General features: G+C 37.0%; 2 protein-coding genes across 2 annotated transcripts in view; one reads left to right on the top strand and one right to left on the bottom strand.

Annotated features, from left to right (window-relative positions):
* SLC9C1 (solute carrier family 9 member C1) overlaps window positions 1–16,802 on the top strand; it is a 124,607-nt gene that overhangs the window by 38,280 nt on the left and 69,525 nt on the right. Inside the window, exons 8-13 of the mRNA XM_049852884.1 lie at window positions 1,240–1,411; window positions 1,712–1,793; window positions 4,785–4,951; window positions 6,955–7,080; window positions 8,478–8,575; window positions 12,615–12,734. Of these exons, the coding sequence (XP_049708841.1) occupies window positions 1,240–1,411; window positions 1,712–1,793; window positions 4,785–4,951; window positions 6,955–7,080; window positions 8,478–8,575; window positions 12,615–12,734 (765 nt within the window). The remainder of the gene's footprint in view (window positions 1–1,239; window positions 1,412–1,711; window positions 1,794–4,784; window positions 4,952–6,954; window positions 7,081–8,477; window positions 8,576–12,614; window positions 12,735–16,802) is intronic.
* The window catches only part of LOC126071864 (OX-2 membrane glycoprotein-like), a 317,661-nt gene that overhangs the window by 245,829 nt on the left and 55,030 nt on the right, over window positions 1–16,802 (bottom strand). The gene's annotated exons all lie outside the window — the stretch shown is intronic.

Here is a 16,802-nt window from a genome sequence, read left to right as displayed (position 1 = left end):
ACAGATTCTGGAATTGTTTATCCTTTGTTTCATTTCTTATGGTGTTTACTTTCATTGGACTTCTAATTCCTGCACAAACATATTTATATATATCATTTTCTGATATATACTTTTCTCTAAATATGTACTTCACACTGATTGTCTTAAGGTAAGAACGTCATTTGAATTTTTCTATTTATAGGAAATTGAGTAAGTCTGAAGATAGTCTTTTGAATAATAAAATGTTTCATATCTTAGAATGAATATGCAACTCTAAAAATTTCCAAAGATTCTCAGCAAATTAGTCTCTTTCAGTTTTAAACTGCAGTTCAGACAGTATAAACAACTTGTGAAATTTTTGAAAATTAGAGAGAAGAAACCTTTTCTAATCTTGCTTTCCAGAAGCCACCATTATTAACACTTAGTATAGTTGGTCCTGTTTTTTTTTTTTTTCTATGAGCTTTATGAAGTTAAACATCTATCATAAATTTTAAAAAAATTATCTCACTTTGGTTGCTTAATATTATATAAAAAGTAATTTCTTATTAATTAAAAATTAGAGTTGGAAATAACATTTTTAAAAATTTGTAAGGAAGTCCTCTTTATAACTATCTCTTCTTTTTGCTCATACAATTTTTTAGTCCCTTTTTCCAGTTTTAAGAGGTGGAAAAATGTCTACTTCTGTAGGAGATGACATGGAGGAGGATAAGCTGCCATGACTGGAGTCTCACCTCTCTTTAGTTTCTATTACTCAAATTACCAACATTCTACTTGGTATCTAGAAAAATCAGTTGGGTAGTTAACATCAAGTTTGCTAGGGCCAAGTAAATGGGAAGTAGTCCCAAAATATCAGATACATTTAATGTAGAAATGATATGTTACGAACAAAGAAATACACGTAAATGGACAGATTCAGCAAGGTTAATCTATGAAAAAAAGAAAGGGGGAGTATTTTCCTCTCACCTTTTATTCATTAGATTTGCAGATTTGCTTTTAATCCTTTTTGGAATACAAAGATGGTGTGAAATTACCTTACTATTCTCATAGGAAAAAGAAACAAAGAGAATAATGCTATTCTTATAATAATTGTATGGACGGTCCTGGCCTTCCTTTGGTGCTATGACAATAATGTGTGACAAATGTCACATTTGTCTGACAGTTGGCGTTTCACAGGGATTAAGTTAGAACAGAATGGAATAAAAATGGAAATAAATTTCTGCGACAAGAATAACTTTCTTTAAAAATTATTTTCTCTTTTAGGCTTCTGGTCATTCTACTAATGAGCCCTCTTTTGTCTCGACTTGGTCATGGGTTCAGCTGGCGCTGGGCATTCATAATGGTCTTGAGCGAAATGCGAGGGACGCCGAATATAAACATGGCCCTTCTACTTGCCTATGACTCTTACACTGGAACGGAGAGGGAAAAATCTCAAGTAAAGACCTCTGTATTTTTTATTTTCTAGATTATAAAGCTGTTGCTGTGTGCTAAAAATATTTTTCGTAGTGAGGTAGCTCAGCTGCAGTTGGACTGTAGGAATGATGTAGGTGTGACGGCAAGACTGAGGGTAGGAGAAACAGCTGGCAACCATCTTCTTCCCCATTCCTAACAATCAAATTCCTCCTCAATCGTCAGCATCTATCGACATAGTACAACTTAGCTTAATTTACATTGATAAATATAGAGTATTTTATATGAAATTTTCATAGATAATTTGTATTTTTTTTCATTCTAGATGTTATTTCATGGAGTGTCAGTATGTTTCATTACCTTGATTTTCAATAAATTTATTTTGCCACTGGCAGTTACTAAACTAGGTAAGTCCTACTAATTAAAATTGTGAGTGAAAAGAAACTATTCTAAATATACTTAAGAAGCACAGATAATGAAGAATCCATGTAAATGCAAGTCAATAGTGCCTAGTTAATGAGAAAGTAGTCTATAAATAAGGCACATTGATGGTTTTGACCAAAAAGCTTGTTTATTTAAAAACATTAGGTTATTTGCGTTAGTCCAGTTTAACTAAAATAATAGTGTACATTTATTCATTTGTATCATTATTCACCAATTTTTGTGAAGAGCCTACTATATGCTGATAATGAATTGACAGTGAAACATTATGAAGACCAACAAGATTTCTGATCTGGTGGAGCTCACACTAGAGTGAAGAGAGACAGGCAATAAGCAACTCAGATAAGGTCATATCAGAGGGTCCTACGTGCACGGAAGTAAACAAACCACAAAAAGAAATTGAAGAGAGAATATACCAGGTGCTAAATTCTTGAGAAGGCTAGGGAAAGAGTGTGTTTAAAGAACCAAAAGAAGGTTTGAGGAGTTGAAACCTTAGAGAATAATATGAAGAGTGGAAGAAGACCAGATGGGAGAGGTAAGAAAGAGTTAGATACAAAGAACCTTGTAGGCCATAGTAAGAAGTTAGGATTTTATTCTCAGGGCAAAAGGAATCCATTGGTTGGTTTTAAGCAAGTAAGTGTAATTATATGGTTAAGGTCTTAGCAGGACCACTCTGGTTGCTGTAGGTAACAGACTGGGGGAGGGTATGGGAAAGTAGAAACAGAGTATCACTTAGGAGGCTATTGCATTAGTCCAAGGGGAAATGATTGGGGCTTGGACTAGAATTACGGCAAAGGAGAGAAAAGAGCCTATCTGAAATGTATTTAGTGGTAGAGAATGAACGAGAGGTCTAAAAGTAAGAGGAATTAAGGAGCACTTGTAGATATTTGACCTCAACAATGGGTTGGTATTGATGTTATTCACTACCTTGGGGAACGGTCAGTTTCAGAAAACACATCAGAAGTTATTTTTTGTTTATTAAATTTGAAATGTCTAGTAGAAGTCAAGAAGAAAAAACAAAGCAGCTGTTGAATGTGACCTGAAAGGAAAGACGCCAGGGCTAATGATGTAACTATTAAAGTTGTAAAAGATGTAAATCTATATTACTTTGTAGACTTGGACTAAAAGCATATTTCATAAAGCAGATATGTGTGCAGAACAGTACCAGGCCTGTGGCAGGAACTTAAATATTTGGAGAAGGACTGAAGTGTGTTTATTCAGACCTTTGTGTCCAGCAAACAAAACTGACTTAAACATTTCAAGAGATATTAATATGTGTCCTTTGCTAGGTCAGGAAGGAGGGACTGGTTTAGTAAGTTGTATGCTTATACTGGAACCTTGATGGCACTGTCCCCATCTGGAAAATTCACAGTATATATTAGCATCTTACAAGCACCAAGAAATCCTGTAGTAAAGAAACCTGTATAATTGCTTTTTACCTCAAATGAACGTATCAGTTTAGAAAACACTAAATTTTAGGCCTACTCCAAGCCATTTTATTTTCGTCACCGCTAAATGGCTGTCAGTTTTTTGACAACCTGTTATTTCATTAGATACATAAAGAGATTTTTTCATAAACACGTTTGGTGCTTTCATCAAAATCAAATTCTTTATTGACATGTAACTAGGTACCTATTTCTTAATCATGTGATCCCCTAAAAAAAAAAAATTCAGAGCAAAAGTATAATGAAAATTAAAATGTAAATACAACATGACCATTTTTTCTTAAACATTTCTTATTTTGATCATTGCTAAAATTTACTAATTTCTCATTTCCTTTGGCATTGCTGTCCCTCCACCAGATCATATGCAAAACTTCATTGTTTAACTGAAAATAGGGTTCCTTACTTCTCCAGCCATTGGTTTTCTCTATTGGGATGAAATCTTAGATCAGGGTTCCAGGTCCCTCCTTGACCAATATCAGAAAGAAATAAGTGATGTCAGTGAAAATGACAGAGTAAGTGATTCTGAAATTCCATCCCTCCATGAAAGCAACACCAACAAAAAACTGGCAAAAACTCTCAGAATTTTTTTTTTTTTTTTTTTAAGCTTTAGAAATTAACCAAAAGTATGTGGCTACCCAGGGAGATTTAGTCAAGAAAAACTGAAACTTTCTTGCATGTTAACTTACTCTGTCCTCATCCTCCACTCCTAGGTCAGTGGTAGTAAAATGGATAGAAGGGATTAGAGTGAGGTTTTGCAAAGAGTATCATCTGTTCTACTTAAGGAGCTAAGCAAACCTAAGATCCTTACTGTGGGTCACCAGTCTCCTCGTACTGGGGCAGTGAGTATCTGCTCCTGAAATATCATTGCTTTCACAGGATGCTTCTATGGCACAAAAAATAGGAATTTGTGTCCAATAGTAGAGTCCTTCAAACCTTAATGAGCTCTTGTTCTGTTTGATCAGCAAATAACTGTCTCCCATATACTCTGTGCAAGTCATTTTACATTCTGTGAATTTCGCAGTTGATATTAAAACATTGCGTCACTGGGTAAGTTGATCAATCGTTTAGCATATTGGCAAAAAGCATACGATTTGGAGCTAGGCCACTAACTAACCAGATGTGTGACCCTGAGCAATTTACCTAGCTGTTCTGTGGCTCTGTTTCCTCATCTATCAAACTGGGAGAAAGGACTGACCTCAAAAGATGGAAAGACAACACGTGCAAGGTGCTGAGATGTGTTTTCCCAGCACATAGTAAGTACTCGATAAACATGAGCTCTATTTTTATGATACTTACCATGATGATTTACCTTAGCTTTTGTGAGAAGGTAGGTGAAATTAGAAAAGGTTGAAATTGTTAGTGTTTCAATTATCAAACAACTTATGTTGGGTCTTTATTTAATTTTTTAAATACTGAGTGACAGTATGTTGATAAGAACAAAAGGAAGCTTTGTAATCCATATCAAAAGGCTAGAATCCCTACTGTTTGTAAAATTTGTTCTTTGTGCCAAAGGTCTTCGTGATATCACATCAACAAAATATAAATCACTCTATTATACATATAAACATTTTCAAGAGCTAACTAAATCTGTGGCTTCTACACTCAAATTTGACAAAGACCTTGCTAATGCTGACTGGAACATTGTTGAGAAAGCAATTATATTTCCAAACCCATATGCGGTAAGCAAGTAATAACTTTTGTTTATTCCTTCAAAGTAGATATGATTGGCCAAAATAAGGTTAAACGATGCCATCAATATTAATTCATAATTTTTAATACTTGTAGTTGACCGATCAGTTGTATTGGTAGTTCCCTTATTTGTCATAATAGTAAAGGAGACCTTCAGATATTATCAATCAATAAAAAATATGTATTGCTTTTCTATTATTCATAAGGAATTTTGTCATCACTATGGAACCAAGTAAAAGCCACATCTCCTTTGAATATATAGACAATAAATGTTACAAATTCAAAAGAGGGAGCTGTATATTAAAGTTGCCTTTAAAAGGTATCATGAGGCCTTAGAAAATGGTTAGTTATTTTTTTGTTTGTTTTACCAGGTTTGAGGTGGGCAGGGACCTTCGTTTATTTAGGTTACTGTATATGCCAAGCACTTACTAGACCCTAGCTTATGCTTAACGTTATTATTAGTTTTTTTTTTTTTTAATGAAATAGAATTCAAAACTGGTATCATAAGTTTAGCTGTGGGTGAGATGTCACCTCCTGCTTCGGATAGGTGTTTTAGAACCTCTGTGGTGGCCAGACTTATCATTCATTCAAGAGCACTCAGGTCGCCAATCAGTCATGGCTGCCGTAACGGGAAATAGTACACGTCCTGGATCTTCTCCCTGCTGCTACTGCTTGCCATCTGCAATGCCTTTCTCCATCACACAATATGAGGTCCCAACTTCCAGGAGTGTAGAAGTCAGATAATTAGTGTCTGTGGAATGGGATTCCCAAAAACCCATCTCATATTCACTAGACAGTGCTTGAATATCCAACAGGGGTCTCAGAACTAGCCCCTGTACCTTCAAGAATACTGCAAAGATTTCCAGATGGAACAAGTACCAAGCAAAATCCAATTGAACAATTTTCTCCAGTAGCTCCCAAAATCTGACTGTAGCCTTTTTGCTGATCCAGCTGCATCAGAATCTTCTGGAAAACTTGTTAAAAATATTTATCTCCCAGCCCCAACCTAGAAGATTCTGATTTAGGAGGTCTAGGGAGGGTCCCAGGAATATGGATTTTTAACTGGCTACCCAGTCGATTCTAATCCAGTTGAGTCAGTGTTGGGGACCACTCCTCTGGTGTGTGATCTGTTTCAGAAGGTTGATGATCAGACAAGAGCATTTCCCTCATGAGAGGACATGAGGGAATTACAGTGGTAAAGCTAGAGCACTGGCGTAGCACTCAGAAGACCTGGATTTATAGCCCAGCTTTGCTGCTTAGTGAATAGCTTTGTGATCCTGAGCAAATCGTTCACTCCTCTAAGGTTTCATTTTTCTCATTTACGAAATGGGGTTATCCATGTTCCCGTTTCATCATACGTCCACTTTCTGTCTACCTTAAATGACCAGTTTAAAGCAGTGATTCAGAATCATCTAATGGATTTTTTAAAATGCAGATTGCTGGGTCCCACCCACCAGAGTTTCTGATTCAATAGGTCTAGAGTGTCCATGGGTGGTGCAAATGGTTAAGTGCTCTACTACCAGCTGAAAGTTGGTGGTTTTAACCTACCCAGAGATCTGTTTCTGAAAGATCACAGCCTTGAAAACCCTATGTAGTAGTTCTACTCCGCACACATGGGGTCACCATGAGTCGGAGCTGACTGCAACTAGCAACAACAGCAGGGTGGGGCCTGAGAAGGTGTATTTCTAACAATTCACAGCCGATGCTGATGCTTCTGGGAGGGGCACACAGTGAGAACCACTCATTTAAAGTGTGATCGTATAAGTAGCTTTTATAAATTCCTAATAATGCCATATAAAAGTAAGCATATGATATAATCTCTATCCCCCCCAAATTGGCAAATATTTTACCTCCAGGATAACGGAGCTAATGATGGGAAAACTCATCTGATAATTTTTTATTATCTACCAGATTTTTTAAATCATTTTTCAAACCAAAATAGTATGCCAATTGCTTGAGGTTTGTGCTAATAATACGTTAATATGATTTCTAGGCAAGCCAAGAAGAAACAACAGGCCATCAATTGGTGAAGTGTCCAAGCTGCAACAAGGAAATAGATGAGACCCTTAACATTGAAGCGATGGAGCTGGCCAACAGGCGTCTTTTGTCAGCACAAATAGTTAATATCTTATTATACTCTTAAAATTATTTTTGGCCTAAAATTATACTGAAAACTTTCTCCCTTGCTGAAGACATCTTGATTATGCCCACCAGCATAGTTTAGTAGATTGTTTACAAAGGCTACGAGAAGTCTTCAAAATCTGCTTGGTTGTGGGGAAAAAAAAGGGAGAGAGAGAAAAGAAAAGAAATTAAAATTTGCTTAAGTAAAAGGTGTTTTATTGTGAGGAATTGGGAATTTCAGAGATCCCAATGGCAGGAATTTTAACTGAGCTCGATGTTCATCCAGGCAGCCAGTTCCGTAACACTGCCCGTCTCTGAGGCCAAGCCAGTTTTCATAGAAAGATACCACCAAGCCCATTAATTACTGCATGTAGAGGGTAGTATGTTTTCATATCAAAGCTTGGGGAAAAAATAAGAGAAATTCTTTAGCACAGTAGCATACTGGACTCGGGGAAATTGCTAATAGCCTAGTTAACATTTTCTATCTAGGTCAGGATCTTAGCCAACAGCCACGACTCATCCAGTACGCTCTGTAAAAGTTCGTGTTGGGTCTTCCCCACTGCATATGGAGCTATAATTTATTTCTCAGTTCTTCCAACCACACAGAATTCAGCACTCTACTTGCTCAGTCCAACTTGGGAAATGGGAGGTCTGTAGGATATGATTGTTCTCTCCTCAGTAGTGATCCTGGCAGACAAGATGAGTCTCAAGGGCACATTTGCTAGGGGGCCCTGAATAACTTCCTTAGACAACTGAGGCAGTGCCGAGAAGGATGAAGGTTATGCCCACATGGCACTTTGTTCCACAAGCAGGTTTCTCACTTGTTCTACCAAATTTGATGCCTCTCTTGCTATTACACTTCCCTTTCTCCCCTCATGGAAACGCTGGTGGCGTAGTGGTTAAGTGCTATGGCTGCTAACCAAAAGGTCAGCAGTTCGAATCTGCCAGCCATTCCTTGGAAACTCTATGGGGCAGTTCTACTCTGTCCTATAGGGTCGCTATGAGCCGAAATCAACTCAACTGCACTGGGTTTGGTTATTGGTTTTTTCCTCCCCTCAGAGGTTTTAATATTCTAATGTGCATTACAGATTTTTAACATAGGGATACAGCTGTCACAGTTGCCAGGCTTTTTTAGCCACAGAACTCTGTTTGTTTTTTGGAAACCCAATTAACACCTAGCAGGACACTTATTTCTTACAGAACCATTTGGGGATGTGCTGATTAGCACTGATCTCATAGACTAGACTCCATGGGGAAAAAGTTTTTTTTTTTTTATAAAAATACTAGATTATTTGGGGATTTTGACTTCTTTATCATATTATTTTACCATAAAGAGAGTAGTAAATCATCATTGTTGTTATGCCATATGTGATTTGACTCAACATTTCTTTTAAGGCAAGCTACCAGAGGCAATACAGGCATGAGACTCTGACCCAGAGTGCAGCCCAGTTGTTGGTAGGTGCAGCAGGAAGCTTTGGTGAGAAGAAGGGAGAGTAAGTATATTGTTAAGAGATGACTTCTGTTTTATGTCACTGCATTTAGGAAATGATGCAAGTGAGTTTCTTGCTTTTGTCTGGTGACTTGGGATCATTCAGTATACCATGTCCAAGTCACTGCCCGCTCTGCGCCCCACACTCAGTCAGATCATCTACTTTTCATTCCCCAGATTTGCTCTACTTACTCACAGCTCTGTGCGTTTGAACAAGTTTCTCCCTCCAACTAGAATGCTCTTTCCTTACACCTTGGCCCCCCAAAGTTAAGCTGTAGTAAACGACTTTTCCTTTTGGACATGGCAGTGCTCACTAGGGGCAAAGGCTTTCTTAGCGTCTCTCTCTAGGCACATCTTTCTAATGCATAGGTAGCACTTTGTACCATTCTCTCTTAATACTCAGCGTATATATAATGATTTCTTTAGATTTAAGTCTCCCAGTTAAGCAGTGAGCTCCTCAAAGTCAGTGTAATAACGAGTGTCCTCAGATCAATCCCGGTGGAGAAGTGAAGGACATATGATTGGACAAAGGGAAGAAATGCCCACCAAAGCTCAGACCTACCTTCCAGTTCTAGACTACAGTCCTGGTGCTAGGGATGCCAAAATTTCCTGCTCAAATGGTACTAAGCTCATGCCCAGGGTCTGCTGGGAACTCTTCCCCTGGTCCATCATCCCATCATCCTATGAGCAAACTGGTTCTTTAACGCGCACATTCCTAAACCTAAAAGGAAAGCCAAGAGGTGGTTATATGTGCCAGATTATGAATGTGGCAACCTGGTATCTATTCGTATGTGTGGAAGGCTGCTTGTGGATAAAGCATAGTGTGGAAAGACAAGTGGCCAGAAATGTGGACATGTTCTCATTGCAGTTCAACTGAATAACTTCAGGGCATCTAAGAGTTTTAATTTCAAATCTAGCCATACAAATCATTATGACATTATATTTGTCAAGGTCGGAAGAAAAGTGTGTCTCATTTAAATTTTGTTTTCTCTATTTATATTTCTATATATGGTACAAGGGCCTGCATTTGTCCTCTTGCTCCAGGACTTTCAAATGCATAAAGGACTTAAATGGAGTTGGGGGAGTTAAGAGGAAGGATTGGGTGGGTGTGATTAATTTAAAGCAGCATGATTAAAAAAAACAAAACTCGTTGTCGTTGACTCAATTCTGACGCATAGCAACCCTAAAGGACAGAGTAGAACTGCCCCACAGGGTTTCCAAGGAGCGCCTGGTGTCTTCGAACTTTTGACCTTTTGGTTAGCAGCCATGCAGTATGATAAGAACTTTAAATGAGACACATGCACTTTAATGGAAGGCTTTATTTATTTATTTTTTAAAATGAAAAGCATTATCACTGCATTGCCCTGGAGAGGTTAATATAAAAAACAGTATATAGCAATTGAGCCCCTGCAATGATTTTTTCTCTTTAAATCCTCCACAAAGGCAGATGCAACATATATCTATGAAGACCCAGGGTAAATGGACACAAACAGGAGGTCAACGTTGCTGGGCTGAAAGGACTCATAGTGAAGGATGTAGGCAAACTTGGGAACACGTTGTATTTTTATTCATGTGTGTAAGGAGTACACATTGAATATCAATATATGCAAAGAAATACGCCAGGCATCGTGGGAATATCAAGATTAGTAAAATAATGCTCCAACCCCCTAAGTACTTTCTGCTAATTTAACTTATATTCAGTACTTGCTTCTGTCCTGGGCTGCCTTGGAGTTGATTTTTCCCCAGTGATTTTGCTGTCAGTCCTATCAGTAGCCCCATGTGTTGGGGTGTCATGAGCCAAGAAAAACAAGTCTAATGAGAAAAAGGGTGAAAGGTTTAGACAGGGGCAAGAGGGATAATGAACAGTAGAAAGACAAAGAGAATAGTCACTATTTTCCTGGACAGCCACCATGAAAGAAAAACCTATGGGAATTAAGGACTGATTACTCAACAAATGGATACAGCACTGGAAGTGCTCACTCATCTATGCCAAGAAATTTGGAGGAGAGCTACCTGGCCAACCGGCTAGAAGATATCCATATTTGTGCCCATTCCAAAGAAAGGTAACCCAACAGAATGCGGAAATTATCAAACAATATCATTAATATCACACACAAGTAAAATTTTGCTGAAGATCATTCAAAAACTGTTGCAGCAGTGTATCGACAGGGAGCTGCCAGAAATTCAAGCTGGGTTTAGAGGAGGACATGGAATGAGGGTATCATTGCTGATGTCATATGGATCTTGGCTGAAAGCAGAGAACACCAGAAGGATGTTTACCTGTGTTTTATTGACTATGCAAAGGCATTTGACCGTGTGGATCATAACAAATTATGGATAACATTGCAGAGAATGGGAATTTCAGAACATTTAATTGTGCCCTGAGGAACATGTTCATAGACCAAGAGGCAGTCATTTGAACAGTACAAGGGGATTCTGATTGGCTTAAAATCAGGAAAGGTGTGTGTCAGGGTTGTATCCTTTCACCATACTTATTCAATGTGTATGCTGAGCAAATAATCCGAGAAGCTGGACTATCTGAAGAAGAATGTAGCATCAGGATTGGAGGAAGACTCATTAACAACCTGCAATGTGCAGATGACATAATCTTGCTTGCTAAAAGTGAGGAGGACTTGAAGCAGTGACAAAGATCAAAGACCACAGCTTTCAGTTTGGATTACATCTCAACACAAACAAAACAAAACTCCTCACAACTGGACCAATAAGGAACATCATGATAAACAGAGAAAAGATTGAAGTTGTCAAGGATTTCATTTTACTTGGATCCACAATCAATGCCCTTGGAAGCAGCAGTCAAGAAATCAGACAATGTACAGCACTGGGCAAATCTGCTGCAAAAGACCTCTTTAAAGTGCTGAAAAGCAAAGATGTCATTTTGAGGACTAAGTTTCACCTGACCTAATCCATGGTATTTTCAACGGCCTCATATGAATGGGAAGCCTACACAATGAATAAGGAAAACTGAAGAAGAATTGATGCCTTTGAATTATGGTGTTGGTAAAGAATATTGAATATACCATGGACTGCCAGAAGAATGAACAAATATGTTTTGGAAGAAGTACAGCCAGAAGCAAGGATGTCAATACTTTGTCCCATATACTTTGGAAATGTTATCAGGAAGGACCAGTCCCTGAAGAAGGACATCATGCGTGGTAAAGAGGGTCAGCAAAAACAGAGGAAGACCCTCGATGAGATGGATTGGTGCAGTGGCTGCAATAATAGGCTCAAACATAGCAAAGATTGTGAGGATGGCATGGGACCAGGCATAGTTTCGTTCTATTCTACGTAGGGTCAGTATGAATAGGAACCTAACACCAATTGTCCTGGGAAACAGAACAATGGATGAGATCTGCCCTCAAGGAGTTGACTCCCATTTCCAACTTCACTACTTCAGACGTGAGGGCAAAGGATGAAAACCAACTTTGTTTACCTGGTCACGTTCTACAGTAATGAATGATTTGAGTAAATACATACATACATTGTTGTTGTCATTGTTAATTGTCTTTCAGTCACCTGCAACTCATGGCGACCTTATGTATAAAAGAACAAACATTGCCCAGTCCTGTGCCTTGTTCATGAACATTGGTATGTTTGAATCCAGTCAGACAATAATCTGTTGTGATCCATAAGGGTTTTCATTGGCTAGTTTTCAGAAGTAGATCAGCAGGCCTTTCTTCCTACTCTGTCTTAGTCTGGAAGCTTTGCTGAAACCTGTCCACCATAGGCAACCCTGCAAATATTTGAAATACCAATGGCATAACTTCCAGCATCATAGCAACATGGAAGCCACCACAGTACAACAAACTGACAGGTGAGTGGTGGCCAATTTTTTAATATTGTCTGTTTAATGAGTTAGGCCTACAACTTAACTTCTTGGTTATACCTCTAAAACTTCACATCTTGGACCGTGGCCAGGAAAGTGTTTTACTCTCATTCATCACTGGACAAAATCATCTTCCAGCCTTTGACAATACTCGTTCAAACACGTTATAAAGCATGTTTAAAATTTCTTTCTTTTTTAGATATATGAGTCCTGAGACAGTAAAGAATTACTCTGAAAGCAAAAAATCACTTTACGTTATGAGAAAACTACTCCTCAATTGGGTATACAATATTAGAAAGGAAAAGGGGGTCCCGCCAAGGTAAGTACTTTTGAAACTTGCTAGAAATGCTACCTTATTCATATGAAATTCTCTGTTTATGGCTTTTTAGATTTACATGTTGGAAACTTTGCAAAATCTTTTGGAAAGGTCGATAATGAAATTTGCCCATCATGCAAAAATTTTTTTTAATAAATAAAATTTAAAAAAATCACATTATTTTTTATTGAGGTAAAACCTAAATAGCATAAAATTAATTATTCACTATTTAACAGTTTAAAATTCAGTAGCATTTAGTGCATTCATGATGTTGCACACCCATCACCTCTATCTAGATCCAGGCTTTCATCACCCCAAAAGGAAGCTCCAGGCCCTTTAAGCAGTCGCTCCCATTCTCCTCTTCCTCCAGCCCCTGGCAAGTACTAGTGCTTTCTGACTCTATGGACTTGCCTTTTCTGGATGTTTAAGATAATGCAACCATATGATACGTAGCCTTTAGTGCCTAGTTTCTTTCACTTAGCATAATATTTTCAAGATCCTTTCACATTGTAGCTGATCCCTGCTGGCACAGTGGTTAAGAGCTTTGTTGTTAGCCAAAAGGTTGGCAGTTCGAATCCAACAGCCACTCCTTGGAAACCCAATGGGGCAGTTCTACTCTGTCCTTATAGACTAGCTATGAGTTGGAATTGACTGGCAACGATTTTTGATTTTCACATGGTAGCATGTATCACGTGTTTCATCTATTTCATTTATTGTTGTGGCTGAATAATATCCCTTTGTATGGATGTACCACAATTTGTTTATCCAGGTGTCTGTTAATGGTCATTTGGCTTGTTTGTACCTTTTCATTCATGTGAACATTCATTTAACAGTATCTGTTTGAATACCTGCTTTCCATTCTTTTGGGTATATATCTATGTGTATAGTGGAATTACTGGGTCATATGATAATTCTATGTTTACTTTTTGAGGAAGTGCCATACTGTTTTCCACAGCAGCTACACCATTTAATATTCCCACCATCAATGTATGCGGGTTGCAATTTGTCCACATCTTTCCCAACACTGATTATCATCTGACTTTTTTACTGTAGCCATCCCAGTGGGAGTGAACTGGTATCTCATTGTGGTTTTGATTTGTATTTCCCTAATGACAAGTGAAGGAGTCCTGGTGGTGCAATAGTTAAGTACTTGGTTGTGAACCAAAAAGTTGGTAGTTCAAATCACCCAGCAGCTCCATTGGAGAAAAGACTTGGTTATCTGCTCCCATAAACAGTACAGTCTAGGAAACCCTGTGAGTCAGGTTTACTCTGTCCTATAGGGTCACTATAAGTCAGAATTGACTCCGTAGCACACAACAACAATCACAATGGCAAGTGATGTTGAGCATCATTTCATTCCTTGGAGAAATGTCTATTCAAGCTCTTTGCCCATTTTAATCAGATTATGTGTCATTTTGTTGTTGAGTTGTAAGAGTTCTTTATATACCCTAGTAACTAGATCCTTATCAGATATATGATTTGCAAATAATTTCTCCCATTCTGTGGGTAGTCTCTTCACTTTCTTGATAGTGTCCTTTGATGCACATAAAGTTTTAATTTTGATGAAGTCTAACTTATCTATTTTTTTCTTTTGTTTTTTGTGCCTTTTGTGTAATTTCTAAAAATCTATTGCCAAATCAAGATCATGAAGAATTACCCCTATATTTTTTTCTAAGACTTTTATAGTTTTAGTTCTTACATCTAGTTCTTAACCCATTTTGAATTAATTTTATATATGGTGTGAGGTAAGGATACAACTTCATTCTTTTGCGTGTGGATATTCAGTGGCCCCAGCACCATATGTTGAAGAGACTATTCTTTTCACATTCAATGATCTTGGTACCTTTTTCTAAAATCAATAGTTTTAAATATATGTGTTTTTTTCTGTACTCTCAACTCTCATCCATTGATCAATATGTCTACCTTTATCCCATTACCACACTATTTTGACTACTTCAATAGCTTTGAAGTAAGTTTTGAAATTAAGAAGTTTGAGTTCTTCAAATTTGTTTTCCTTTTTCAAGATTATTTTAGCTATTCAGTGTCCCTTGTGATTTCATATGAATTTTAGGCTTAGCTTGTCCATTTCTGCCTAAAAAAGAAAAAAAAATTCATTGTGATTTTGATAGGAATTGCATTGAATCTGTAGATCACTTAGGATAATATTGTCATCTTAAAAATAAAAGACTTCAAATCCATGAACACGGGATGTCTTTTTATTTATTTAGGTCTTCTTTAAATTTTTTTCAACAAGGCTTTGTAGTTTTCAATATACAAGTCTTTCACCTCCCTGGTTAAATTTATTGCTAGATATTTTATTCTTTTTGACGCTATTGAAAATGGATTTGATTTTCTGTTTTCTTTTTAACATCATTCCTTGCTAGTGTATAGAAATGCAACTGATTTTTCCATATTCATTTTGTATCCTAGAACTTTGCTGAACTCATTTGTTAGTTTTAATAGTTTTTGTTTTTTGTGAGTTATTTGGAATTTTCTATATATACAATCAGGTCATCTTCAAAGAGGGGTAGTTTTACTTCTTTCTCCCCAATTTTGATACTCTTTATCTTTGTGCTGCCCAATTGTTCTGGCTAGAACTTCTAGTACAAGAGTGACTAGCAGTAGTGATAGTGGGCATGTTTGTCTTATTCCTCATCTTAAGGGGGAAAGCTTTCAATGTTTCTTCACTGAGTATAAGGTTAGCTGTGTGTCATAAACGGCCTTAATCATATTGAGGAATTTTCCTTCTATTGCTAGCTTGTTGAGTGTTTATATCATGAAAGGGTGTTAGATTTTATCAAATACCTTTTCTGCATTGATTGAGACGATCATGTAATTCTTTTCCTTTGTTCTATTAATGTGGTATATTACACTGATTTTCTAATATTGAACCACTGTTGCATTCCTGGAATAAATCCCATTTGGCCATGGTGTATATAATTCTTTTACTATTTGCTTTGCTAGTGTTTTGTTGAGCACTTTTGCATCTATATTCATAAGGGACATTGGTCTGTAGTTTTCTTATGATATCTTTGTCTAGCTTTGGTATCAGAATAATACTAGCCTCATGGAATGAGTTAGGTTGTATCCTCTCATCCTCTATTTTCTAAAAGAGTTTCAGAAGAATTGGTGTCAATTCTTCTTTAAATATTTGGTGGAATTCCTCAGTCAAGTACGGGACTTTTGTTGTTGTTGGGAGGTTTTTGATTACTGATTCGATATCTTCACTTGTTATTGGTCTGCTGAGATATTCTATTTATTCTTGAGTCAATCTAGGTAGATTATGTGTTTCTAGGAATTTGTCTATTTCTAGTTTGTTGCTGCACAGTTGTTTATAGCATTCTGATATGATCCTTTTTTATCTCTGTCGTATTGGTTGTAATGTCTCCGCTTTCGTTTCTTATTGTAGTTATTTGCATCTTCTTTCCTTTTTCTTCGTCAGTCTAGCTAAAGTTTTGTCAATTTTATTGTTCTTTTTGAGGAACAACCTCTGCTTTTATTGATTATTCTCTATTTCATTTATTTTCTGCTCTGGCCTTTGTTATTCCCATTCTTCTGGTGGCTTTAGGCTTAGTTTGTTAGTCTTTTTTTAGTTCTTTAAGTTGTAGAATTAGGCTATTGATTTGAGACCTTTCTTTTTTTTAATTAAGCATTTACTGCTACAAATTTCCCCCATACACTGCTTTTGCTGCATCCCATAGGTTTTGGTATGCTGTGCTTTCATTTTCCTTTGACTCTAAGTACTTTCAGATTTCTTTTTTTATTTTTCCCTTGACCCATTGATTGTTTAATAGTGTATTATTTAATCTCCACATCTTTGTGTTTTTTTACAGTCTTTCTGTTATTTTCTAGTTTCATTCCTTTGTGATTGGATAAGATGTTAGTATGATTTCAATGTTTTTAAATTTTATTGAGACTTGTTTTGTGACCTAGAATGTGATCTATCCTGAAGGAAATTATTCATGTGCATTGGAGAAGAGCGTGTAATATTTGTTGTCATGTGGAGTGTTCTGTATATGTCTGTTAGGTCTAGTTGGCTTATAGTGCTGTACGAAGTTCTCTATTTCCTCA

Source organism: Elephas maximus, chromosome 1 (genome assembly GCF_024166365.1).
Source record: "Elephas maximus indicus isolate mEleMax1 chromosome 1, mEleMax1 primary haplotype, whole genome shotgun sequence".
Lineage (NCBI taxonomy): Eukaryota > Metazoa > Chordata > Mammalia > Proboscidea > Elephantidae > Elephas > Elephas maximus.
This window is presented reverse-complemented; position numbering and strand designations above follow the sequence as displayed.